Source organism: Tiliqua scincoides, chromosome 2, assembly GCF_035046505.1.
Source record: "Tiliqua scincoides isolate rTilSci1 chromosome 2, rTilSci1.hap2, whole genome shotgun sequence".
In the NCBI taxonomy this organism is placed as follows: domain Eukaryota; kingdom Metazoa; phylum Chordata; class Lepidosauria; order Squamata; family Scincidae; genus Tiliqua; species Tiliqua scincoides.
This window is the reverse complement of record NC_089822.1, coordinates 80,648,140-80,675,504: the sequence shown is the minus strand read 5'-3', so window position 1 is coordinate 80,675,504 and position 27,365 is coordinate 80,648,140. Positions and strand designations below refer to the sequence as shown.

At 41.9% G+C, this 27,365-nt stretch overlaps 1 protein-coding gene across 2 annotated transcripts in view; it reads right to left on the bottom strand.

Moving 5' to 3' along the window:
* ADAMTSL1 (ADAMTS like 1) overlaps positions 1–27,365 on the bottom strand; it is a 301,635-nt gene that overhangs the window by 116,063 nt on the left and 158,207 nt on the right. For both annotated transcript variants that reach the window (XM_066614676.1, XM_066614678.1), the window contains exons 10-13: positions 25,663–25,713; positions 20,968–21,172; positions 13,699–13,846; positions 8,543–8,627 (exon numbers count right to left, since the gene is read on the bottom strand). In XM_066614676.1, coding sequence (XP_066470773.1) covers positions 8,543–8,627; positions 13,699–13,846; positions 20,968–21,172; positions 25,663–25,713 — 489 coding nt within the window. The remainder of the gene's footprint in view (positions 1–8,542; positions 8,628–13,698; positions 13,847–20,967; positions 21,173–25,662; positions 25,714–27,365) is intronic.

Here is a 27,365-nt window from a genome sequence, read left to right as displayed (position 1 = left end):
GTCCCAGGACAGGTCCTTGGGGCACACTGCTTTTCACCTCTCTCCATTGTGAAAATTGCCCATTGACACCCACTCTCTGCTTCCTGGCCTCCAACCAGTTCTCAATCCACAAGAGGACCTGTCCTCTAATTCCCTGACTGTGGAGTTTTTTCAGTAGTCTTTCAGGGACCGTGTCAAACGCCTGTTTGTGTGTTTTGTGTGGTTTCAGAAAGGATAGAAGTGTACCATGGTCGCTTATGAGTTAGTAGTAAGTATTACTTATTAACTATGCTGTATTACTTTCACTGTAATCATAACCATACCTTTTTTTTTTTTCTTTTTTTTTTGCAAAATACACTTCATAAAAAAGACACAGGATCCAATCCTGGCCATATGCATACAAAAGCAAAGACATGTGCACATCAAGGATGACCAGGTAGCTGCTTCGGCAACAACTCCCACCCCCCCTCCCCCATGGGAGATGTTTATTGGGATGACTTAGATTAGAGAAACTGGAACTGGTATGAGCTGTAATGAGTTCCTACTATGATCTGGAGGAAGCAGGGGAGGCCCTATGGGAGGGAAAAGTTGTTGTTGTTGGAGGAGCATCATGGGAAGGACACTCAGGCAGAGGTTGAGGGTTGCAGCAGGGCTGCAGAAGGCTGGTGAGAGTCTGACTGGAGAATCCTAAGAAAAAGACAGAGGGAGTAGAAGTAGACTTGGAGCTGTTGAGGCCCAGGCCAAGCTGTGTGGCCTACTACACTGGCAGCACAGAGTCCTGGCTAAAGACTGCCCTCCCCCATTTTGATCCTTGATCTTATGCCCCAACCTAAGAAGATTGCAAGCCTTCCTTTGGATCAACATCACTAAACAATCTGTAGCCACAAGCCAAGTGCGAATGTGGTTTGTGGAACCCACCACTAGTAGTAGTACAGGGTCTGCTAATCTTGAAGTACTTTCAGCACTTCCCTCTAATTCACTCTCTCACTACACAGCACATATCCCTGAATCATAGTCAATGTAAGGATAATTACAGTGCTTAAAGATATTCTATTCTATCCATCTTTTGTCACCAAATTTCTTTATTAGATTCTTGAACAATTTAATTTTTTTTTCATTTTGCTAGCCACAAAGTGTAATGTTACAGTCTTTTAAGGCAGGCTAAAGCGGAAGTGGAGCGCGATCACTCCGCATCTACTTTCACTGCTGCGGGGAGCCCTGCTATAGGTCGCGCCGGGCCCCCTGCACCCTCGGGAGGCTGCAGGGGCTTGGGTACGTGTACCCAAGCCCCTGCAGCCGCCCAAGTGGTGCGATCCTGGGGATCACGCTGTTGCCTCCTCCCTGCCTCCAGGCTGCTCCCGCCCCTTAAGGGGGCAGGGGCCAGGGCCCGCAGGCTGGGGCGTTGTGACGCTCCAGTTTGAAAAGCCCTGGTATAAGGTTCTGCCCAATTGTTTTATGATCTCTTCAGACAGGAGGGTCTGAGTTTTTTTAACTTTTAAAAATGAACATGCTTCATATTCTTGACTTCTTAGATAAAGATAATCTTATTTATAAAAACAGGATAATGGACTCTACTATTTTAAACAGATATCAGCAGTGAGAAAGTCCACATTTTGGCATGGAACAATCAGATTCATTTATCTTTAACATTTTCTTAAGCAAAGCAGAGCAGGATATATTCTAAAGCTTTGATAAAGGAGTGGCAAGAGAAGTGGTTAAGCTAACAGGAAAAGAGAACAGAACCCAATAGTTGGGTAACCAGAGGAGACTTCTGGGATTGCCGCCCGCAGGATGCAACATGTGCAGGTGCAGCTGCACCAGCAGGGAGAATTAGATAGGATTGGGCTGCAATCCTAACCACACTTTCCTGAGAGTAAGCCCCATTGAACAAAGTAGGACTTACTTCTGAGTAATTCTGGTTAGGATTGTGCCCTTGGGCTGTTAACTACCATGCTATGCCAGCAATCCTAAACATTTATGTTCTCTGGATGAACAGGAAGCAAAGGAAAGTGACATTCTTAGGAGTACTGAAAACAAGATCTAGAAGTCTCTTTGGAGCCAATTCACATTGCCCTGCTTTTTCCTCTGCAAGATGGCTATTTGGTTGTTACTGTCTAGTGAAGATTCTTCTTTTTAAAGTCTCATAAACCTTGGTGGGTGTTGACAGAGTGTAGTTTTTAAAAGTGGGTCCCAGTGCTAAAACGTTTGGGAACCACTGTCTTACAGGACAATGTACTGCCCTGCATCTATTTAGAACTGTACACATTTTAAGCAAAAAATCTGAAGGAACAATGACTGGCTATACCCAAGTTTGGCTTAAGATCTGGTAATGAGTACTGGATGATTTTTGCTTAGTGGTCTTTTAGCAGATACGCTGTTCCCTGTGGACTCTGCTCAAATAACGACAGGCCAGGAATTTTCCTTGGTTTCTCATTGAATCAGCTCCATCATTCAACCAATGCCACCTGGTATCCAGATACTACAGTTTGCTCTCTTCATTTTTCCTTTTGTTTTTTATAGCTCACACCAAATTATTTATTGTAAAATGTTAAAAGCTGGATATTGTGTTAACAGACAAAAGTGTTTTTCAAGAGTTATAAAGTGTAATCTTTTAAACACCTCCTCTCCTCTGCTCTGCTCTCCTCTCACACAAGCTCTCCAAAAGAAGTCAGATGAAAAATAATAGGGCCCATACGTTTTTCAGTCATGATGACTGTGCCTCTGATTCCAGTCTGTGATTCCAGGCTATTAAATCAAGGCTCAATGAAAAACTGATGCTCAAGAATCAAGCCATCACAAAAAGGGGGTTTATGAGTCTATATTAGTGGTGAATTTATTCTTTACAGCTACTCTTACAATCACACCCACAAGTTTCCCAAGGAGCATCACTCCAAACCAAAAGGAGTTTTGGACTATATATGTAACCCCACAGGTTATATATAAAATGCTTTCAATATGATCTTTCCTTCCCATGCTTTTATCACCTTTCTATGATTACTGGAGGACCACAGGTGTTGTGTGTCAGCACAGGTTATACCTTGAAAGTAAACCTAGAGAGAGCATTGTCTTGAGAAGGCATTTCAGCATTGCAGGAGTATTTAGAATAACTGTACAGTATTTTAAATTGTTTAGAACAGGGCTGGGAAAGCATTTTGGCAGGAGGGCCAACATGCCCTTATCTCTCTGACACTGTCAGGGGCCAGGAAAAAAAGAAATAATTCACATTTCAAATTTGAATAAATTTACATAAATTTATATAAATGAATATATTAGAGATTGATATTATATGAATGAATGAATTTTACTGAGCTTATTTATAATACACATGAGAACTATAATACAGGTATGTAGAACCACATGAGAACTATTTGTCACACACCTCCTGCACCGTGAAAACATATAGACCAGGCCAGAAACACATGGAGACATAAGTTGTTCAGAGGCAATTGGGGGGGGGCAGTAAAATAATGCCCATGAAAAAGCAGAAAACACATGGAGACTACAAAAGACCTTGCTCTAACTTGGCTTGCAGCTTGCATCTGGCAGTCATGACTGGCAGTCGCGGGCCAGCACAGGCTTCAACAGTCTCAGATAGGCCAGAGGCTCACTGGAGACTGGTGACACCCTGTGGGCCAAATTGGGGGTCCCCAAGGGCTGGAAATGGTCCGTCGGTCAGGATTTGCCCACCCCGGTTTAGAAAGTAATATTGTAGCCAGTAATCATTCTTAGGAATGAAACTTGGGTAACTCTGAGTGTTAGAACCATTTCCACTCAAAAGTCAAATGTGATATCACTGCTGGCATATCTTGGGGGGTCAGTGGGTACAAGTGCCCCCAGATGGCATATGCTGCCATCCACTTGTCTATGGTGCACACTCAGGGGATATCACCCTAACTAGTTCATGTCCTTCTTTCAGAATGCTTTTAGTTATTATAGTAGGGAGTGATAACTGACCTACATCCACTGCTGAAATCAAGCATTAGTCCAGATGTGAATCCAGGAGGAGATGAGAAAGACCTTTTTCATCTTTTGGGTATAATTTATATCAGAGTCCATAGATAGCAATAAGATGGTACTGAAACTTTTTTTCCACTTGTTTGGGTCAATTATTGCGGTTTCACTCATAATATACTAAATGTGTAGGTTCCACTGTGGCACAGCAGGGTTCTATTCAGACCTGTGCTAGCTACATAGTTGGTGCAGGTCCATGTGGACCTATGTCACAGATCAGCTCTGGAAAGGGGTTTAAGATTCAGCAACCACTGCCACCGCCAAAACCGACCCCTTTCCAGACCCAGTCCATACTCCCTCTACCCCTGTTGCCACCCTGTTCTGCCCTCCCACCTCCCCTGCCACCTCACCTTCAGTGGTGGGCAGCTCCAGACCTGCTGGTGCAGATGGAAAGGCTCCAGCCTTCTCACCAGTGTCCAAGCAGCATGTTACCGAGTGCACTGCCAGAGAGAGTGCCTTTTACAACTGGTGTTGACTGTGTTCCAGCAGTCAATACCAGTGGAAGCGGCATGCCAACATTGTCCAGCACCTTTAGGATTACCTGAAGTGTCACACATAGTATCCTTTAGATTTGGCTCCCTTGGGCACATTTTTAAGGCAAAATAACAAGATATAGGTATTTTAATAAATAATAATACATAAGGGCAGAAACCTAGCTAGGCTTCTAGCACTTATACCAGGCCTTCCCGTTGCACTCTCTTGATAATACAGTATATAAACCTAATAGCATATAGCTCTTGTTTAAACACTCTCTCTTAAAATCTCTCTCTCCCTGTCTCAAAACAGAATTTGATTTAAATCTATTCAGTCTGTTAGATTAACCAATTAAAAGGTCTATGAGAAGTCTGAAAAGATTTTTAAATGAATCCTAATACACAGTTCTGCTTCATTTCAAACTGTGATTGGCAACAGAAGTCAATCCTTAATTTAGCAGTTCTACTTGTGGATCACATTCCTGATCATTTTCATATAGTTTTGTTGCCTTTGGAAGGTTAAACAGGGAATAAAAGGTGATAACAAATACCTCTTCTAATAAAGAATCTTTAATTCGCAATATTCTCAAATATTATTACCCCCATTTTACAGATGGAGAACCAACTCTGCAGCAAACAGATCTGTTGAATAAAATGTTGCTAATAACTATACACAAAATTCTTAAATTCTTGGATTTCTTTCCTTTTTTCAGTCCAAGGCCTTTTGTTATTTCACGGATCATATGGTCTTTGCATTTTGTTGAAAACATTTTATAATTATATTCTGTATTTTTTCTTCTATAATACCTCAAGACTCCTGCAAAAATCCAACTGCATTGCTATTTACAAATCTCTTGTGCTAACATTTTAAAGCATTATCTATACAAAGTATATCTGTATATTTTGTTCCTCCTAAAGCAATGCCAGAATTAATTCTCAACATTTCGAACCAAATTTTTGTCAATAGGATCACGATCGTGCCTCCTTCTGGAGTCACGGCTCCTTCTAGTTTATTTTTTCAGTGCTTTCCAGCAGAAATATGGGCTATAATTCAAATCATTCTAGTCCAATGTAAGCAAAGTGATGCCTATTTGACACATATGTTGACAGTACATAATTCCCATTATACATTGAAGGGTAATTATAGTTTGCTAAATACATATTTAGAAAAGTGGTTTAATGGTGGAGAGAAAGCTACAAGAATCCACACACTAGGCTTCCAAACTAAAATAAGTAATAACATATTCAATTCAATGTTTGGCACTTGCTTACAAAATGAAGAAAATGCACATACGGAGTCCATAATAGCACTGAAACAGTGTAACTTCATCATAACACACAACAGCTGACAATCATGTTTGTGTGTGCATGTTTGTGTGTGTGTGTGAACATATTTACATACTATATCTCCATAAAATAGACACATATAATTATCATCTTGACCATAATATTATATATTTACTTACTATGCCCTACTCCAATTATAACTAGGAAATTTCAGGCCAGTCAAGTCAGCATGTACTATTGCCACGGGTGTCACACCAGGGCCCGTGGGCCAGATCCAGCACCCAAAAAAAAACTTCCCTGTATGGGGTTTACCATTCTGCACTGTAGCTGCTTATCTTTGCAGCCAATCTCCCCAGAAACTAGTGCTGAGCAGCTGCTTCTGCCTGAAAATCTGGGCGCATAGACTGCTGGGGCAATGGGCAGCAGAAGTGGCTGCCTTGTGTGAGTTTCTAGGGTGACAGGCTGCAAAGATAAATGGCTGCGGCACGGAACATTAAGCACCATGCGGCATGGGGAAGGTGTTTTTTTGGATGCAGAGGTCCCGCGGTTTGGAGACCGCTGTACTACTGTATCAAAGGTAAACACTACGACATGAAAATATGGCTCTAGTTCCACTAAAAAAAATAAACATGCATCTAATTTCCCTATATTTTTTATTGAAATATTTAAACTATACACAGTATTAAGTATTACCAAAGAACTCATTCCTAAAATGACACTGGGGTGGAGTCACACTGCAGAGAAATGCTACAGAGGGTGTGTGAGTGACTTGTGTACCTACTCACTTTGCACTTTTGTTGCACTGCAAACATAACGCATGTCCCTAGTAAGACATGTATGTCCTCCAGATATAGGTACAGATCGACAGCCCAATCCTATGCATGTCTACTCATAAGTAAGTCCCATCAGAGTCAATGGGACTTACTCCCAGGAAAGTGTGAACAGGATTGGGCTGCAAGTCTCCTACCAGTGGTGGAGTAGGGAGAGAGGAGTGAGCAAGCTCTCATTTCAATTAGTCACACTTTATCTCTCCTCCCTGGCTTCTATATAAAAATCTGAAGCATCCTTAATGCCCTCACTTGGCTTACCACCAATTTACATGGAAATTTTCTTCTTGGTGTGTATTTAATTATGCAAACAGCATTTCAGAATCAATAATTTACAGTTGTAAACTCCATTCCACCTAAATTAATTGCTGCTGACAACCTTTATATTTTTGTTTTGAATGTGTGAACTAATTCCACAATCCATGAAATGGAGTGCGAACCAAACAGCAGAAATGAACTGGTAACCGTGGTTCTTGGAACAGCCTCATCATTGACCCACAAAACCCTCTGTTTGCCTTGTCCCATGAGCAGTCAAATGGGTGACATGTTTAGTGCAGCTATGATTTTTCTCCCGTTTGTGAGTGCTGTGTGTGGGTTTATTTTCAGTCTGTCTGTTTTAGGTGAAGAGGCCAAAATCAGCCTCAAGCCTTCTTTAGGCGGGCACCCTTGACCATCCCTACAACTGCTTGTAAAAGAAGTTGTCCAATTAGCTGTTGATTGGGGGTGGTGGAGTGGGGAAGGTTCGTAATCATCAGAGGAGTGTAATTCTGAAATAGTTTCCTCAAACAGTCATCGGGGCTAAAAACCTCATTGGTTTTAAAACTGAGTTAAGACAAATTTATGAGGTGCACTATATGATGCATTTAACTCTGATGGCTCAGTAGTGACCTGTTACATTCAGGAAATATTTTTTCCTCCCATGACATTTACATTTTTATTTTTCCACCTTCTGAGGAAACTGAGAAGCGGAGATGAGATTTGGAAAAAGGATGAGCTCGTTCTGCAGAGCTAACAACAGACATTTCTCCTGGAGTTATGGCCCTGACATAGACAAGGAGTTGTTCTTAACAGCATGGCTGAGGAGTGAGAAACCCATGACAAGAATCAGCCACTCCGTGGTGAGTATAACATCTAGACCAGCTCTGAGCTAGCCTGGGCCTTCTTGCTGAGGTTGCAGATTTTGAGGTGCAGGTGCTTTCAAACAAATGTAAAGCCTTTGGTATACAGTTATGTGAGATTATCATAACATCAGAGCAACTGGACATTTAACCAGCTCCTATTCACTAGTTTTCATGAACCAAAATAAACAAACTGCATTAGCATGCACAAAACCACTTCAGTGGTGTGATGTGATGGGTCAAAATCAGCTGAAGTTGATTAAAAACCACAGCTGCTACAAACTGAGGGGTCAGGAAAATAAGCTCTTGGTGACTCACCACATCCAGTCACACAGCCGCACTGTGTTTATTTAAGGTTAACTTGTCACAGAAGGGACAAATCAGCCAGGAAGAAATACTTCCATGATGGGCAGAATTACGGGATGTAAAAAATATCCTAATTTCAGTGAGATTTAGGGCCCAATCCTATCCAACTTTTCAGTGCCTAGGCAGCCTTAATGCAGTCCTGAGGTTTGGGAGCAAATGTTCCTTTACCTTGAGGAGGCCTCCATGACCCCCACCCCCCACAGAATGCATGCCTTTTTGGCACAGCTGGATCAGTGCTGGAAAGTTGGATAGGACTGGGCCCTTAGGCATGTTCTATAGTGTAACAATCACCACATCTAACATTAAAGTAAAGTACTGTTTTAATGCATTGCTAAATTTGGATCCTTACAGCATACTACTAAGCAGCATGTCTATTCAGAAGTAAGTTCCAATGAGTACAATGGGATTTACTCCTAGAAAAGGATGTAAAGGATTGCAGCTTAAGCGCTGCAATGTCAACAAATTTTGTTTAAAGACTTACGTTGGTTCTTCTGAGACCATTGTTCCTTCTTCCAGCTCCTGGGCTTGTTTGTACCATGGCAGCTTAGCTTCAACAGGTAGTTTCTCTGGAGAACAAGCACAGAACAACAGGAACTAAGCAATATTTTTGTGAATTAATCTACTTGATTCGACACACGTTTATTTCATACTAGAAAGTCACTGGTCATTATGATGTATGGGAGGCATATCTATTTTAAATATTTATATACCGCCTTTCTCTGGAGAGAGTCTGTCTTTAGCACAGCCTCTGTGCTTTAGCACTGTGGTGGGTTATATAACACAGCTCTGAAAGCCCTATAAAAAGGAATGGACAAGCCCATGACATGGAGCTCATGCATCTGCTCACAGGGAAAATAGCCATTTCACTTGCTATGACAGGAAGTGGAAATGCACACGTGCACCCACTTTTTGCTATTCCCTGTAATGTGCAAAAAGAGCCCAAGTCCAGGTTAGTAGACCTTCCTGCTTCTGCATTGGTTAGTCAAAAATCTGAAGGGAAAAAAAATGGCCATATGCATATCCTTAACTTTTACAACCTGAAAAAGTTTTACTAAACTCCACTTTGATGGCTTATTATGACATAGAAGAAAATCCAGATGTGATGAGTGATATTTCGAGAAGCAGAGAAATACTAAAATAGTTCAGTGATGCCCTTCCACTTAGAGCTTATCAGTTCATCAACTATGTGGATTCAAAGAATGAACTGAATACTTTCCCTGTCATTTTGATAGAAAACAGTACAGCTCTATATTTTTCCCTCTTCCAAAAGCAGTACCAAATATATACATTACAAGTATCTTATAAAAATACTCATTTAAGGAGCCAAATGATGCTCTCACGGGAATATAAATCTGGATTAGACTGGAATAAGCAAGAGCAAACTAGACAGGTACTGGCCCTTTAAGGTTAGAAGGAGAAGGACTGAAAACCAATTAATTATAATCTGTAACAACTTGACCATGGCATAAAATTAACCTGGGAAGCCCCTGAACTCTGTCGAACACACAGATGCAATAGTGTTCCCTGCAGGGTCAAATGGCATTTATTCCAATATATGGTCCTTTAGGACTTGACAGGGGCAGGATTTAATATGGTATAGGGGGATGCAGTCAGAAATGAAAAACGTCAGCCACCTGGACAACAGGGGGTGCCCTCTCTTTGGACCTGAGATGGGGACAAGAGGTCAGATGATGGCAGGGGTCTATGAAATCTGGAAGATTCCAAATGTAGATCTACCCTAGGGATGGACATCCACCCTATGGATCAAATGCAAGCAGTACTACTTCCATAAAGTCTCAGGGTTTCATATATAGAAAATGAACCAATGCACAGCTGAGTAGGAAATGAATACAAAACAAACCAGAATTTTCAAATACCTGGTGCATGAGACTTTTTCACACCATCTTTTAAACTCCTTGAACTATTATTTGCAAATTCTGGCAATTCATAGTGACTTTAACCTGTACCCCTGTTTCACATCTCCTATAATGAATTTTCCTGAGTAAACTTGTGGAAAGGAAGAGAAGTAATAAAGTTATTATACCCACATGCCTTCAAATTATTTACCAGATTTCTGCAAATACCATTTGATAAGAGCTATGTTGCCACTTACATATTAGCTTGAACTATATTTTACCATGTTCATTAGTTAAAATACATAAAGAGATACTGTTATTTATTCTGGAATTGTGGGTGCTTCTTGAATTGGTCCCTGCCACAAAATATACTTATTTTTATGGGTATGGAAAGTCAGGCCTTACTGCTTTCTTTCATCTTTTTTTAAAAAATGTACAGCCTTGTAAAAAAACAGATGGTGCTCTTCAGCACAGATGGTTGCAAAGTGCTTTTGCAAAAAACTGAGTGTGCATGCAGTGGGGAGAGTCAATGGAGAGGAGACATGTTAAAATCCAATTTTGTTTACAAATTGTAGGTGTTACTACTGAGTAAAGGGTATTGACTATGCTGTAAAAACAGAAAAGTCTCAAAAAGTACATTTTGGCAGTGGACTTTTTGGAAGCACAAATCAAGAAGGGCCCACACTTCTAGCACAGTGTGTGGGTTGGGGGTTACTGCATTGCTTACATTAAGGTTGGGTTCTTCCCCCTAAACATGGAATATGATTCACAGTGCAATCCCATGTTTACTCAGAAGTCCCACTGCATTCAGTGGGTCACACCTAAGAATCTTCTCCAGCAGCCAGCCATAAGAGAAGGAGCACACTGCTCTGGCCTTGTGCACTGTTTCTGTCACTGCAGGATCCCCAGGTGCACTAAGACGTTGACCCAGAATCCTTATAACTCTGGAGTTTCTGGGCACATTTATGGTGTACAGGTAGATACCATACCCTTCTTATGGCTTCCATACATGCACTTAAACCAAATGAACTCTTGAACACATTAGGTGCTTGAACTAAGCTACATAAATGAGGATTCCTGTACATGATGATGAAATTCTTTGTCTGGTCTAACCAACAAAACGTGTCCTATTTATTAAATGGAATTGAATTTTTTCACTCACACACAGGATGGCAATTTTTTTTCTATTGCAGCTGCAGAACATCAGGCTGAATTCACAGTGGGAAATATGGTGTCTGATTAGGAAAACTTTCTAATTCGATTTGCACTCTTTTAATCACCACAGACGCTCCCCCATAAGTCAACCCCACAGATAAGTCAAGGGCAGGTTTTGAGCCAACAATCATGGAATTTTCTATGACCCTCGGATAAGTCGGGGGTTAAACTTAGAGGGGTGTCTGACTATAGTTTTGTCTGATATTACCTGAGGCCAGATCCTGAAAAATACCCTACCACTAATTGTTATCTAAGAACTGTAGTCTCTAATTTATTAAAAACATAGTAAAAGATCATAAGATACATTTTTATTCTTTTTTAAATTCTGATCTTCACCACCTTTTTGTAAACACTATCAGAGTAAGTGCACTGTAAACTACATACCAGTAAAACAGTGGTTCCTAACCTGGTATTCACGTACTCCCAGGGACACTCAACAGGACCTTTAGGAGTACTTGAAAAAGAATGGCAGAAAAAGGCAGGCCATGCTCCAGAATGCCTTGCAAGGACCAGCAAGGCAGGAAGGGAGGTAGCTAGTTGGCTGTGAAAGCCCCACCAATAGCTAGTTTTTGGTCATCATCTATGAACCAGTGATTGAAAACCAGCACAGTAAAAAAGGTGAAACATAATATGGAAAGCGATCAATCACCCAGAATTTCTCAGCACACTTCTGGTGCAAAACAGTGCAAAGGCAGAGTCTTCTGTTCCTCAGATAAAAAGAGAAAACACTGTGATGAATACATGAAGTCTGGGTTTTCATAGAGAGGAGATGAGGGCTTGTATTATTACAAATATTTTGCTAATACGAAGGGTATAATTATTGCCAAGGGATATGCAAGTGAAAAAGGTTGGGAAACCACTGCAGGAGATCCATGAATCAAATTCACCTTTAAGGTGGACATGAGGAGAACCATGAATCATAACATCTTTAAGGTGTCTGGTGTGTTAACCCAGAAGCTCTACATACAACATACAACCCATAACACATAACTGAGAGTGTGCAATTCAATTCACAGCAGAGAGATGAGATATTTGCAACCCTTTTTACTCAGAAGTAGACCCACTGCTTTCCATGGGTGTTATTCTTAAGTAATGGTGCACTGAATTGTAGCCTGGGAAGGAGGGTCCCATCCTGGTGTTTCAAAAAACAGACCTGCTTTGCAAGCATTTGCCAAGCAGAACCAGGCTGCAGCAGAAGGAAGGAGAATAAAAGGTTAACTTTGGCTGGAATGTCCCTGGAAAGCAACTATAGCAACTAAGGAGGTGCCTGCCTGAGCTGAGCAACAGCTCAGCTGAGAAAGGAAACTGTTCAGAGTTGAAAGCCTGACTGACCCGGAGATCAGGCGAAGTGAGAACTGGAGCTTGGTTACTTGGCAAAAATTTCACATACTATAACTAAGTATCTACAGTACCTTCAGTCTGAGATTATACTATATAATTGTGCCTGCATCATATCCACACAAGGCTAAAATTATGATGGCATAATGGCTTCAACAATAAACATGATGATTATGAAGCCCCTTCTATGCAGGAAGATGGTTGTCTTTTTTTTCTGATCTATGGCCCAGCAATTTGCAGGAGCTTCATATACACAGCGGGTATTTCAGCTGTGTCTGAAGTGTTTACATGAGCAAATATGGAAGCATTTAGTAGTAGCAGCAGCAGCAACAATAACTGTGGTGTGGAAGAATGCATTTATGTCTAGAAACACTAGCAAAGTGCTGGTGGCAGGGGAACAACACCAGAAGTATCAGGAGGAAATACGGATTCTGCACATTTAATGACCATAGCCTGCGAGGAGTTCAACAACTTCAGTCTTTCCTCATCACAATGAAGGACAAGCAGACTCTATTGACTTCTTTGCCTGCATGGAGTTATAAAAAGCCTCAGGGACACAATTCAAGGAATTAGCAATCTTGATAATGCCTATTATAAGCACAGAATGCTCTGTGGAACAGTTCCAAACAGCAAGTATTTAATCTGGGACCAATGAAGGATTTTTAATGGTTATATATACTGATAATAAGCTCTGAAACTCTATGCAGGCAAAGATATTTATCAGGAGATCCCTAACTCCCTTTAGGGGCACTATTTGACCAGAGTTAATAATTTATTTACAAAGATTGAACATCATGACTAAGGCCAATACTTCTTAATCTCAAAGCATCACTTCTGCCCAAATTTAGCAGTGGTACATTAGCCTACATTTGGGAGGAAATGCCAGAGTTCCCCACACTTATGGTAGCGATGATTCCTTCTCCCTTCTCTGACTTTCCCCATAGAAATAGTCTTTTAGGATAAAATTGTGTCTTCCAAGTCCACCTATTCCTTCCTTTCCATAACTCATGGCAGAGGTGAGACCTGTGCACAGGGTGCTTGCTAGCGATTGGCCTGCCTATCATGAAACCCATTTTCATAAAGCCCAACAAATTTGCCCGGTTTAAATTAAACCTAGAACACGAGCTCACAAACATTCTTTCCACTGATAAGATTGTCCAAAAAAGGGAAACAAGTATTCACTTGGGGAAAAAAAAAACTCACAAGGATTCTGCTGCTTTGCATTTACCTTTGGGTTTGTAGCAAGGAGTAGGAACTATACATTCTTCTTTGATGTGAGGCTTTGTTTTAGGGCTACAGCCGCCAGTATGCATCCCTCTGTGATCAATGCATAGAACTACTCGGTATCTCAGGCCTTGGCCACATGTCACAGTGCACTGAAAGGGAAAATAAACTCTATAAATTGTGCTTGTAAACAGCAGTAGAACATGTGATATATGACTCGATGAATGCCACATGAGCATTTATGATCCATGCAAAGTAGCAGGCTTCCATATCTTCATGCCCATCTGCATTGTCATTCTGTTCTGGCCCCACTGAACTGAAAGGTACAAAATTAATACAGATAACACTTGGGTATTTATAAGGAACACAGTATGAACACAGAAGGTATTTGTCTTCTGTCCCGTCCTGAATTCGGCACTCTCAGCACTCAAATTGTGGAACTAGTATGGGGTGAGAAAGGGCAAAAGGAAGTATTGTACTTCCTGAAATAGGCACTTTCTGACATAGGGATTTGGATATACTGTCACTGTTTTGACATGATGGTAGGTCTGTCTCCTTTTCCGGTGATGGTAGTCCATATGGACCAGCAGCAATGGGAACGAAGTTCTTATCATCCAACACAGATTTTGTGGGTGACTTACAATCTGATTGGCAGTCTCAGGCAAACATGTTTGTACAGCTTTGCCTTTAATTATCTGGTGGGTCATTTTCTTTCTTATTTTCCCACCCAGCCACCCTTTAAATATTTCAGCATTAGCTATTTGGCCTGCAGCCACCTGTGGCCAGTGCTTACTACTACGTTGTCAGTTTCATCTGTAGTCACTTCTGCTATACAGAGGCAAAGCCCTAGAGTTTATGGGTTAATCAGTGTGACATCCAGCTTTTTTGGAATGTGGCACTACATACAGTGGGAAACTATGTTGGCTTTATTCCATCAAACACTTTCTAAATTATATTTAAATCCAAATCTTTTGCCTGCTACACATACTTTCTCCTACAACAACAGACTTCAAAAGCATTTCAAACAGTGGTTCCAGCAATGAAAATCAAACCGAATTTCCACAAACATACACAGGACTAAATAAGCATATTATGGATTCAAATATAATCTTCCCTTTAATTTTTGCAAAGCACTGTAGAGAAATGAGCCATTGACTCCTATCCACATATACTCAGAAGAATGTCGTACTGAGTACTGTGAGATTTACTTCCTAGTAAGCATGCATACTTCTAGACTGCAATCCTACGTGTGAACACACCAGGGAGTATTCCTACTATCACAATGGCACTTACTTCTGCGTAAAAAGACACAGAATTGCACTACTATTTCTAATTTAGTAATAAAATAAAATAATTGATTTTTTTTTCTTTAAGATGTTAGAAACTAAAACACAGTAGAATAACACGAGGAAGTGATTGAAGGCAAGACCTCCTTGAACAGAATCAAGATTTTCTTGGATACTAGAAATGGCACAGTTACATGGGGACCAATTCTAGCTTCAGGAAATTAGAAGTATCAGGACGAGAAGCTATAAAGGGGATTTATCAGAATTTCAGCATTACAGGGCGCAATCCTAACCACTTATGTCAGTGCTTTCCAACACCGACATAAGGACAATGCAGCTCTGAAGTAGGGGAACAAACATTCCCTTACTTTGAAAAGGACTCTGTGAGTGACACCCAACTGCAGGATGCAGCACACGTCCCATTGGTACTGCTATGCCAGTGCTGGGAAGCACTGACATAAGGGGTTAGGATTGCACCCACAGTGTATTAATGTACACAGGTTGAACCTGTTTATCCACGGATTTTGTATCTGTGGATCTGGCGCTGAGACCCGCATTGAGCCAGACTTGGCCCAACCTAAAACATCCGACGGTGACCAGAGCTGAGCTCTGGTTGCTCCCAGAGGGCTTTCTGAAGCCCACAGAGGTTGTGCACATGCGCCTGTGGCCTCTGCAGGCTTCAGAATGGCCCTTACAGGTAAAAAAAACACAACTTCCGGTTTCTTCGGGTAACTGGAAGTAACGTTTTAATGCTTTTTAAGGCATTTTGAGGTTGGGTGAAGCACAGCTCCAGTCAGCTTCGGAGGGTTTAAAGGCACTAAACCGTGCATTTGGTTATCTGTGATTTTCAGTATCCACGGGGGATCCAAGAACGGATCCTTCATGGATACTGAGACACCACCTACATAAGCCAGATGCAAATTAAAAAGAAATATATGTATGTTAGTGTACCAGTAGATAAACCAAACAGGATGCAAAGATTGTATGAAATCAGTAAAAACAGATGCTATACAAACAATTTCCAAAACTCAGGTATTGGACTATTGTCCTGAGCTGGACAAGGTTGCACTCCCTCTGAAGGAGCAGGTCCACAGCTTGGGGGTGTTCCTGGATCCGCAGCTGCTCCTGGATTCCCAGGTGACTGCTGTAGCCAGGGGAGTCTTTGCTCAGCTTCGGCTGATTCACTAGCTGTGACCATACGTGGGTCACAGACCTGGCCATGGTGACCCATGCCCTACTGACATCCAGATTAGATTACTGCAACGTGCTCTATGTGGGGCTTCCTCTGAAGATGGTCCAGAAACTACAGTTAGTGCAGAACGCGACTGTCTGTGTGGTTTCTGGGGCTAGTTGGTTTGACTCAGTCAGGCCCCTGCTTCAGTGACTACACTGGCTGCTAGTTTGTTTCCACGTTCAATTCAAAGTGCAAGTTTGGACTTTTAAAGCCCTATATGGCTCAGGTCCAGGGTATTTGCAGGATCACCTCCTTCCACACAATTCAGCCCATCCTCTCAGGTCATCAGAGGGAACCCTTCTAACTGTGCCACCATCAGCAGAGGTGATGGGAACGGCAGCAGGAAATAGGGCCTTCTCAGTGGCGCCCAGTCTGTGGAATTCCCTCCCCCTGGAATAGAGCTCCCTCTTTAGAGTCCTTTCAGTGGGGTCATAAGTTCTTTTCATTCAGGGAAGTCTTTTTATGCTGACGCCGTGGGGCATGGTGCTTTTTTATGAACATATTTTAATCGGGATCCAAGTTTTATTGTTTTAAATGTTTTTATATATAAATGTTTTATGCAAACAGAACCAACCTTGTTACACACTGATTTTTTATACACGGATTTGACCCAACACAAATGGCCACTGCAAATGAGAAGGAATGTGCTGATCCCTGGAGAAGGGAAAAAATGCATCCCTTTAAAATCACAGTTTAAAAAACTGCTTTCTACTGTTCTAGAGAGACAGTCATGCAAGTGATTACAGGTATAATCTAATTATCTATGGATTTTTCATAGATCTTGAGGGGCGATCTTGGAGGGGGAATCCACAGATTTTTCTATCTCAATGCTGATGAGAAGTAACCTTTAAATTAAAGGAAAATAGTTGTTTAATAGTGTAAGAGAGGGCAGCTGGCTGACAATCCATCAATCATTCTCTCTGCAGGTTTCACTCCTCCCTTTGCGCTGAGCACGTGAAAGAAGGCTAAATGGCAGTGATTATCACCTTCTCCATTCTTTCCCTCTCACTGTGGCTCCTGGTGAAGGGAGGGATTACTGCCTCCTAGTGAAGCCTAAGCACCTGGAGAGACACTGATTGCCTCTATGTGCATTTCAAAAGGTCAGCAAGGCTGTTTTGAAATCACCTGAGCAAAGGGACTTTGTTTTTTAAATTGATTTGCTTTAGTGTAATTTTCGCCAACCAGGTGAGTTCTGGGAACAGAACCCTCTTGAATAATGAGACTCAACCTGTATATATATAAGCCACCTTGAGTGCCCTTTGCGGGACAGAAAGGTGGGATATAAATTCTATAAACGAAACAGATAAGAAGCTAGGGGAAGGGCATTCTGGCTTCTGTGACCAGTTCAATGACTAAAGGCAACTGGGTAGTTGCAGGCTCTAGGAGGGGGGTAAAGGGGGTAATTTGTACCTGGGCCCAGAGTCAAAAGGGGGGCCCAAGAGCCAAAGGAGGGGGCCTAGAAATTTCCAGGGATCTGACATTTTCCTATCTATATAGACTTGTTGCCCACAAGGGGGACACTACTTATGCCACATGGGTGGGCAGACCTGGGTTCCAAAAACTTTTCCAGTTGTCTCTACCCTCCCCCACCCTGCTTCACTCCTCCCTGCCCCTATTCTGCCCGCCCATCACCACCTTTCACCCACTCTGTTTCATTGCTCCCCCGTTTGCAAAGGGGCCCAAAAGTAACTTTGTACCCCCTGATAAAATTCCTCTCAGAGGCCCTGCTCTGCATCAGGAAATCCAGTAGACCTGGACTCCAAAGACTAAGCTGTTGCCACTGTCCCATCCCCCCTCCCATTTTGCCCTCCCACCTTTGGGTAGCGGCCCCCAAAAAACGTTGTATCCCCTGATAAAATTCCTCTCCGAGGCCCTGGGTAGTTGGACCACTTCTATCCAAGAAAAGAGCACTGAAAGAGCAAAGAAGGATCTGCACAACCCTAAATGAATATAAATGCAACAAGATATAAACATCTGCAACTCAGTCTAGCACTCAAGCACTGTCAAACTGATCTCTCTTTCTCTTACCTTTGGTCTCCACCCCCTTCCCTTCCCTCACCCAGATGTGAGACCTATATCTCTCTGTTTTTAAAATTGTTATGAGCCAATTTGGGAGACAAAACTATTTGAAAAGTGGGATAAAATATAACAGTATATAAAATATTGAAAAAAGTGTGAAATATATTATTGTTTATTAAATTCTTCTTAGTCTCATGGTGATTAAAATCATAAGAACATAAGAAGAACCCTGCTGGATCAGGCCCAAGGCCCATCCAGTCTAGCTTCCTGTATCTCACAGTGGCCCACCAGATGCCTCAGGAAGCACACACAAGACCACAAGATACTTGCATCTCGCTGCCACCTCCCTGAATCTGGCATTCTATTTACACTCACACCCCCCAGCGAAGCCACCAGATTGCAGTTGGGTTTAACTTGTGCTACTTTATTAAACACAGTGACCAATTTTTAATACATGAAACCTACTGACCATACCTTCCCTCCCTCGCCAATTGGGATATTTTACTAGGTTATTTGTGGAACACTGTGAGAAATCTCTTCCAGGAAATGAATTGATTGCTGTGTGGATTTTATTAGCAAAATAATACTAGAAACAGAGACAACTACCTACAGCGGAGGAACGAGCCTCAAATTGTAGCACTGCAGGCTTATGATCAAGTTGAGTCACTTCACATAATTTCCAGAAAGAACAATTTATTCAACTAATTCTCTCATGGAGCAATGGCGCCCCTTCATTTTACTTTGGAACAGAATAAAACTCAACAAAAAATATGAGACAAGAAGTATTGACCATAGTCTGAACTGTTAGTATGCAAGACCAAAGAACATTATAGTTTGCAACATCGTGCCCTTTTATTATATCGTTTTGTTATTAAAAATTCAATAATTTAAATTTTAAACAACCAGGGGTAATGATAAGTATTAAAGGCCTTCCGGCTAATTATTATGGCTGTACTGTTGGCTTTATTCCAGTTAACTGGGCAGAAATCCAAAATCTTTGTTTTCTGGTCAGAAGTCACATTACAAAGGTTTAAATCATGTCTGTGGGGAGCTTGTCCCTCTCAGAGCATGCCTATGCATTATAATTCAATGATATTGTTTATATTTGACTATTTTAAGAGACTAAGCGATAAGGATCATTCATGTGAATCCTCAAACATTTTCAGGTGCAGTTCATTGTAACATTTTTAAAGTGTCCCTTTCTTGGCTTTACTCAGTTTGTCTTCTTAACATTGAGAGAACCTGGAATATACAAGGAATACCCTACACAAGGAATAATACTTGAGACATATTCATTCATTCAGCAGTTGAAGTAACTGGATTAAAGATCAACGGGACTGAAGGTCTTGAGGGACCTGTGTTGAACTGAACTCAGGAATCCCAACTTCTTAGGTTCATAAATACCACCTGTTTTCTTCTGACAGCTCTCAGGCTGGGCACACACATTTCCTCAGTGGGGCTACTGATGTTGGAAGGGGAAGGTCCCAGATGTTATGGGTCACCTACATAAGAGGAGCTTTCATCTGTCATGTTGGCAATATAGGGGCCAGCACAGTGGAAATGTAGTTGCTGTGCTGAGAAAATATATGAATTAGGAATGCTAAAGCCTTATGCTTATGTCATCACCAACCCACCCCCAACATAAACTGAAGACTATAAAGGGGGTTGAGGCTTACTCCCACTAGACACACATGCCAGCAATTATGTGTACAGCACATATGTGTAAAGAGTTGCATTGCAACACAGGGCTTCTTCATGCAATCAGAAACCTTGATCACCCACGGTTTTGGATTGCATGGAAAAGACCTGCGCATGTACAGCTATAGGTACATTGGCCCATAACACATATGTTAAATCAGTGGTTCCCAAACATTTTAGTACTAGGGCCCACTTTTTAAAATGACACTGTCAGGACCCACCTAGCTTTACAAGCCTTAAAAAAAAAAGTATTTCACACTCAAGCCTCTGTTTTTAACCTTTTACTATAGGGGGACCACCTTCTGGAGTATTTGTTGAGCTCCATGTTCAAAGGGTTAGGACCATTCGGATGGCTGCTGCAGCCCTAAAGGCTGCTGCCTATTTTATGAATGCCAAAGGGTGCGGCTAAAATGGTGATTGGGAAGCGGTGCTCCCCCCCCCCAAAGTAGCAGCTTGTTAACCCTTGATGCACATAGCCTAATCTGCCCTGTCAATTTTGCAACCCAACAAAAATTGGGTTGCGACTCACTGGTGGATCCCAACTCACAGTTTGAGAACAAATGCACAGATGCCAGGAGGCATGGCCAGATGGTGCAATCCTTTTCCTCTTTGTGAATTCGGTTGATACATGGGACAGAACCAAAGCATGAGGTTTGTGACAACTACAAAGTCTGAAAGTCAATCATGATAGTCCTGTGACTCAAAAACAACACAAAGTTATAAGCGTGCAATGCTTGCAGCATAATTGGGAAAATGGTTAGTCTTGTGAGAAGGAAATAAAAATCAAGGCCTGAGCATTGGATAATTTGAAAGAAGTCCAGCACATCCTAGAGCATGGCACCTTCTACAAAGAATAGATCTAAGAGAGTTATTTTGCAAGGGGGTGGGTGGTTTCCAGAGCTACTATTGCAGTTCTACCTTGACTAATAGTTCTTTCCTCCTTCAGCATATTTGCTAAAACCATCACTACTATTTCTAGAATATAGAGGATTCATTTGCAATACAGCACAACAAATATATAATTTAATGTGATTACCGGAGACCATTCCTGTGCCAACCATTTAGGACAATCAAAAATATTGCAGGGCTGGACAATGGGCATCTTTGGGGTGTACATGCACTTCCACTCCTCCACAGAGCTGACAAGACCCTGTATGTCCTCTTCCACACACGAGACCGTACGACTCTGAATTCCTCCTCCACAAGAGGAAGAACAGGCAGTCCATGGAGTGCTTTCCCACCTGCAAAAGAAGATGCCAGTGGGGGAAAAGGCATAATACTTGAGCTAACTTCATACATTTTAATACATTTCTGGGATAATAACAGCAGAGCACAATAATGCTAATTGTTAGAAAGGTTACTGGTGGGTCAGCCAGTGCTCTACCCCAAGTTGAAATACAGTTACCTACTGTTGGGAAAAGGATTGTAGTAAGACATGAATGGAATGATGCCATAGTTAAGCTGGATCCTGAATGCTATCTTCCTAGCTTTTAAAAATGGTAAAAAGCCACCTTTATCAACCACATGCAAAATAATAATAATAATAATAATAATAATAATAATAATAATAATAATAATAATAATAATAAACTTTATTTTTATCCCGCCCTTCTCCCCAAAGGGACCCAGGGCGGCTTACAACATATTAAAAAAAAAAACAGATTAAAACATAATTTAACAGATAAAAACATATTAAAAACACATTAAGAGAAACCATAAAAACAGTAATCAGATAAAAGTCAGAATAAAAAGAGCACAAAACAGCAGTTCAAAGAGGAATCACGCCTGTAAAAAACTAGAAGATGTATAAAAGATGTTTAAAAGGCCATAGAGTCAGAAGGCTTGTGTAAACAACAAGGTCTTCAGGCCTCGCCGAAAGGTCTCGAGGGAGGGAGCCATTCTCAAGTCAAGGGGAAGGCCCTATTTCTTGCCGCCGTCCCACGTACCTCTTTAGGCGGCAGCACACGCAAAAAGGCCTTCTCAGATGACCTGAGAGGACAAGCCGATTGTACGGGAGTAGGTGATCTCTAAGATAGCCTGGCCCAGAGCAGTATAGGGCTTTAAAGGTCAAGACCAGCACCTTGAATTGGGCCCGGAAACGAATGGGCAGCCAATGTAGCCCCCGGAGAAGCGGACTGACAGAGTCAAACCGCCTAGCTCCAGTGACCACACGGGCCTCCGTATTCTGCACTAGTTGCAGTTTCCGAACTGTCTTCAGGTGCAGCCCCACATAAAACGCGTTACAATAATCTAACCTCGATGTCACCGTAGCATGGATCACTGTGGCCAGGTCTGCACGATCCAAGTACGGCCGCAGCTGGCACACCAGCCGAAGCTGCGCGAAGGCCCCCCTGGCCACAGCCGCCACCTGGGAGTCCAGGAGCAGCTGCAAGTCCAGGTGGACCCCCAAGCTGCGGACCTGCTCCTTCAGAGGGAGTGCAACCCCATTCAGAGCAAGCCGATAATCCAGCACCTGCATTGAGGATTTCCGAACCAGGAGAGCCTCTGTCTTATCCGGATTTAATTTCGGCTTGTTAGCCCCCATCCAGATCCTCACTGCTTCCAGACAGCGCTCCAGGCCCTCAACCGCCACCCTAGAGTCTGGAGGAAAGGAGAGATAGAGCTGGGTGTCATCAGCATATTGATGACACCCCACTCCAAACCCCCGGATGACCTCTCCCAGCGGTTTCATGTAGATATTAAATAGCATGGGGGACAGAATTGAACCCTGCGGCACCCTGCACTTCAAGGGCCAGGGTGTCGAACAGGCATCCCCCAGCACCACCATCTGGGACCGACCCTCCAAGTAGGAGCAGAACCACCGCAAAACGGTGCCTCCAACTCCCAACTCGGCCAATCGGCCCAGAAGGATACCATGGTCGATGGTATCGAAAGCCGCCGAGAGGTCCAGCAGGACCAACAGGGACGCACTCCCCCTGTCCAGTCCCCGACGTAGGTCATCCACCAAGGCGACCAAGGCAGTTTCCGTCCCAAAGCCCGGCCTGAAACCAGATTCAAAAGGGTCCAGATAATCCGCTTCATCCAAGGCCCTGTAAAAGAAAACTGTAAAAATAGGCTGCCTTTAAAGTCTATTGACAGAAGGTCAGATAGAAATAGTATAAATAAGGAAAAGGTCAGATTTCTCATTTCCGCATGTATTGCGTTGCGGGTGATTGAAATATGCATGCCATATTCACAACTGACACTGGCATGAGAGTATTTTGCCACCTTAACACATGCTTGAAAGAGTAATTAGCATTCTGACACAGAATTTCCAATAACTGCTTCCTGAAATCCTTCTTACTGGAAATTCTGGGAACTCAATCTGAGACCTTTTTCTGCATACAAAGCATGGCCAGCCCATCCATGAAGTGCACGATGCAGCTCACATCAAGTGGCTGGTTCAGGGGAGCAGCAAACAGACTTGGGATGCCCTTCACCCAAGCCTGCTGCTGTCTCCCTTGAGTCTGCTGCAGATCCACTTCCCTACCGCCTTACCTTGCTTCTTCCTTATGCAGTCCCTTTAAACAAAACAGGAAGTGTGAGGCATGCTGGGACTGCATTCCACACTTCTTGTTTTGTTTAAAGGGAAAGCGCAAGGAAGGAGCAAAGTGAGTAGGTAGGGAAGTGCATGCAGCACCATTAAGGCTGCCATGCACACCTGACAGACTGCACAGATGGGGGTGATCTGCTTCCCTACCCACTCACTTCACTCCTTCCTTCTCTAGACAAAAGATATCTGCAGCCACAATCAATGATGCTAATAAAACCAGCTATAAACAGGGAATGCAGAACGTGCTTCCAGCATACCTCACACCTTTTGTATTGTTTAAAAGAACAAGGAGCAAAATTAGGGGGTAAGCTGTGGTGCTGTAGGATGTGCATGCTTGCAGGCAAACACACAGTTGCCATTACATTGCATGTGAGATGGTCTTCATTCTTCTAAAGTAGGGGGCCTATGATAGGCTCTGACACCTTAGCCAAACTTTAGTTCCTATTATAATAGGGGTGCCCAAACCTCAGCCCGGGAGCCACTTGTGGCCCTCGAGGTCTCCCAATCTCCACAGGGAGCCCACAGTCTCCAATGAACCCCTTGCCCTCCAGAGACTTGCTGGAGCCCACACTGGCCTGACACAACTGCTCTCATACTGTTCGACCTCTCGCATGAACTGTGGAACGAGAATTATAGGGTTAAGTCATTTGCAAATCAGAGTGAGAGAAGAATCTTATATTCAGGGATATCTGGAACCACAATCAATGACACTAATACAACTAGCAACAAAAGATCTACCACTGTTCAATTTGTCTGCACACTGATATGGTTCCTTGAAGCTGTTCCTATTGCACTAGGTTCTAAAGAAAAACACAACAAAGCTGTTTTATATTTACGAATAATTCTCATTCTAATCAAAAATGGAATTATCCACTGGAAGGTTAGTGGAGTCCTTAATGCTTAACAATAATTTTAATCCAAAGTAGGATAATAATATATCCCTTTAAAGACACACAAAAACACACATACATTATAGTCCAATCAGGCTTGTATCTGGTTGTATGCTTCAGTGATTGGACTAAATATTGCCTCTGAATCAATGCATGTAAGCAATATTTCTATAGGTAACACTGACAAGCCAAACAGAATTAAAATTCCTTCTTCCTGGCAACAGTTGCAGAGGAGGACCGCGACAGAGCACTCCAATACTCAGAAGTCTACTCAGAAGTAAGTCTAACTGAGTTGAATGGGACTAACTCCCAAGTGTGTATAGGCCTGCAGCTTCAATCAATATTTTTAAACCTTTCACCTAGATCAGAAACATTTACGTTACTTCAAAGAAAACTTTGTAATGTTACTTACTGTATAATGTTACACAATGTACAAGAAAGCCAAAACAGTTGGGAAACACAGACTGAGACAATGCCTTTCGTTGATCCAACTAGTAACCAAAACTAAGGAAAGGCTGTAATCTTTGGTACTTCCCTGTGGAAGTAAGACCATTTGAATTCAATGGGACTGTTATATAGATGGAGTAGAAACATGTAATAAACTCAAGTTCTGTCTTAAAACTGGAGTTGCCAAATTTTTTGAAAAATATCTATCTTGCTTATTAATGATTCATTAACTGAATCAATTCATGTGAATAAATATAATTATGAATCAATTCAATATATGAATAAATTCATCTGTATATTTTATATCTAAATTTTGAGGATATTCAGTGAGAAGTATTGAAGAACTCAGAGACAATGCTTTGTTATAAAAATGTATCCTAATCAATACCATTTGTAAATGTCTTTGTGAGACAGATCTTGTTAAGGTCTGGCTCTGTCATCTACCAAACAAGCCTACCATCACACACACCATCACAAAAGGAAGAGTGAATGAGGCTGTACAAGAATCAAGTAATTTTATCTTAGCCTAACAGCCCAATCCTACACATGGGCTTACTCTCACCTAGACATGCATAGGGTTGCAGTCTAAAGTGGTTATCCCAGTTACAAGATTCTGATCTTGAGTTACAAGTAATGACACTGCATGAGAGCTCAGGGAAGGAGAAATTCAAGTTCCAGACTTAGTTAAAAAGAGAAGCAGAAAATAATGAAGAATAAATAAGATTCAGAACATGAGGGTGGTGAATGATTGCCACTCTAAATTACCGTAGCAATCATCCACAAACATCTGGGTGGAAACACCTTTCGTATATTTGCTAAGCAACGTATTTGGTTTACTTACCGAGGAAGAGGATGGTAGAGGTCATACGGCATAATCTGCTTGTATCCATCACTGTTAGGAACAATAATGCCAACCCTCTGAGTAGAAGGTACACACAATAAAACAAACACTAAATGATTACATTATACAAAAAAACACAGCATTAAACAAAAACACAGCTGTTAAAGTCTATAATCATAAGGGTTCTTCTGGGAAGCAAGTGACTGGACATCACTAATCACCATTTTATTTTGACTGAATAACTTATTAGTAACATAATCACTACACCAGCGGTTCTCAGACTAGTGGGTTGAGACCCACTAATTCGTGCATAGCTTCCCTTGTCTCTTTAAGGGGTGGGGGAAGGGAAGAGGCAGTGATGTGATTGTGTCGCTAAGGGGGGTGCTTTTACTTACTGTGGGCAGAAGCAAGGAGCAGGAGGTGTGGGGAACCCTGCGCAGCCCTCTGCAGGGCTTCCCAAGTGTTAGAATGTTGAGAAACAGCACATGCAAACCACTTCTGTTTTGCAGGAGGTGCTTTGTGTGTGCTGTTTCTCAACATTCTAACACTTGGGAAGCCCTGCAGAGGGCTGCGCAGGGTTCCCCACACCTCCTGCTCCTTGCTTCTGCCCACAGTAAGTAAAAGCACTTCCCTTTGCCCCCTCTTAGTGATGAGATCCTGGGCATCCTCCCCCATAAAGACTTAATTAGGGAGTAACGCTCCCTAAAAGTTTGAGAACCACTGCACTACACTGTAACCTTATATAAGTTATATACCTAGAATTAATGAAGTTGTGATGGGAGGGGGATACACAAATGTGTGGCACACATGTGTGTAAGGAAGATGATGGTTTCCTGTTCTGTTCACAATCACACATAGCAAGAAGTTTATTCTTTGCCATTGAAAATAAGTCAGTTCATTGAATTTTACATTTTAAGCAAGGAAACCCAAAATAGAAGAAACACTTGGAAAAGATAGACTTGTTTATTGCTATTTGCTGAAAAATGAAATTGCTCTCATTTGATTCAGTAAAATAAATGCCTAATTAAAAATGTATTTCCTGTTTGGGTCAGAGCTGTACCTGCTACTTTTGTGTGATATTAGCTTTTGGTTATCCAGTGATTTCACATGCTTTAATACTAGTCATAGCTTGGATCAAACCCTGTCCAAAATGTGACTTATAGGTGACCAGAATTCTTATTGAAAGTAAAAATCACTTCCAACAAACAGGAATGGAAGCCCCTTTTCTACATTACAAGACATTAGTGTACTAAACATTTCCTTTAAAAACCCAAATAATAGGTCTACAGAAAATGATTGTGCAAAAGGCTACAGTGCGAAAGGCAAAATGATATATTCTAATTCAATATTCTGTACAACAAATAACACAAAACATATGACATAAATCAAAAATTATGTGATGCCATGTCATTAACTGTGCTATGGTTCTGTGGTGAGGATCTTGGCTATTTGTAGCTTCCATATGGATGTAGGAACCAAGGACCAAGAGACAAGTATGGGCTTATTTGGGGCTATAATGGAAGCATATTTACTAGCCTGGTGCTCTACATGTTAGACAGGTGGTGGGGGACCATGATGCTTTTGACATGTATCCAACCTGACTGGATGGCCAATCAAGAACCAAGAGCACAACACCACTGCTGGCCAAATGCCAAGTTGCAAGGCAATTTCAATCCCTGACAACCTGGACCATTTAATTGCTA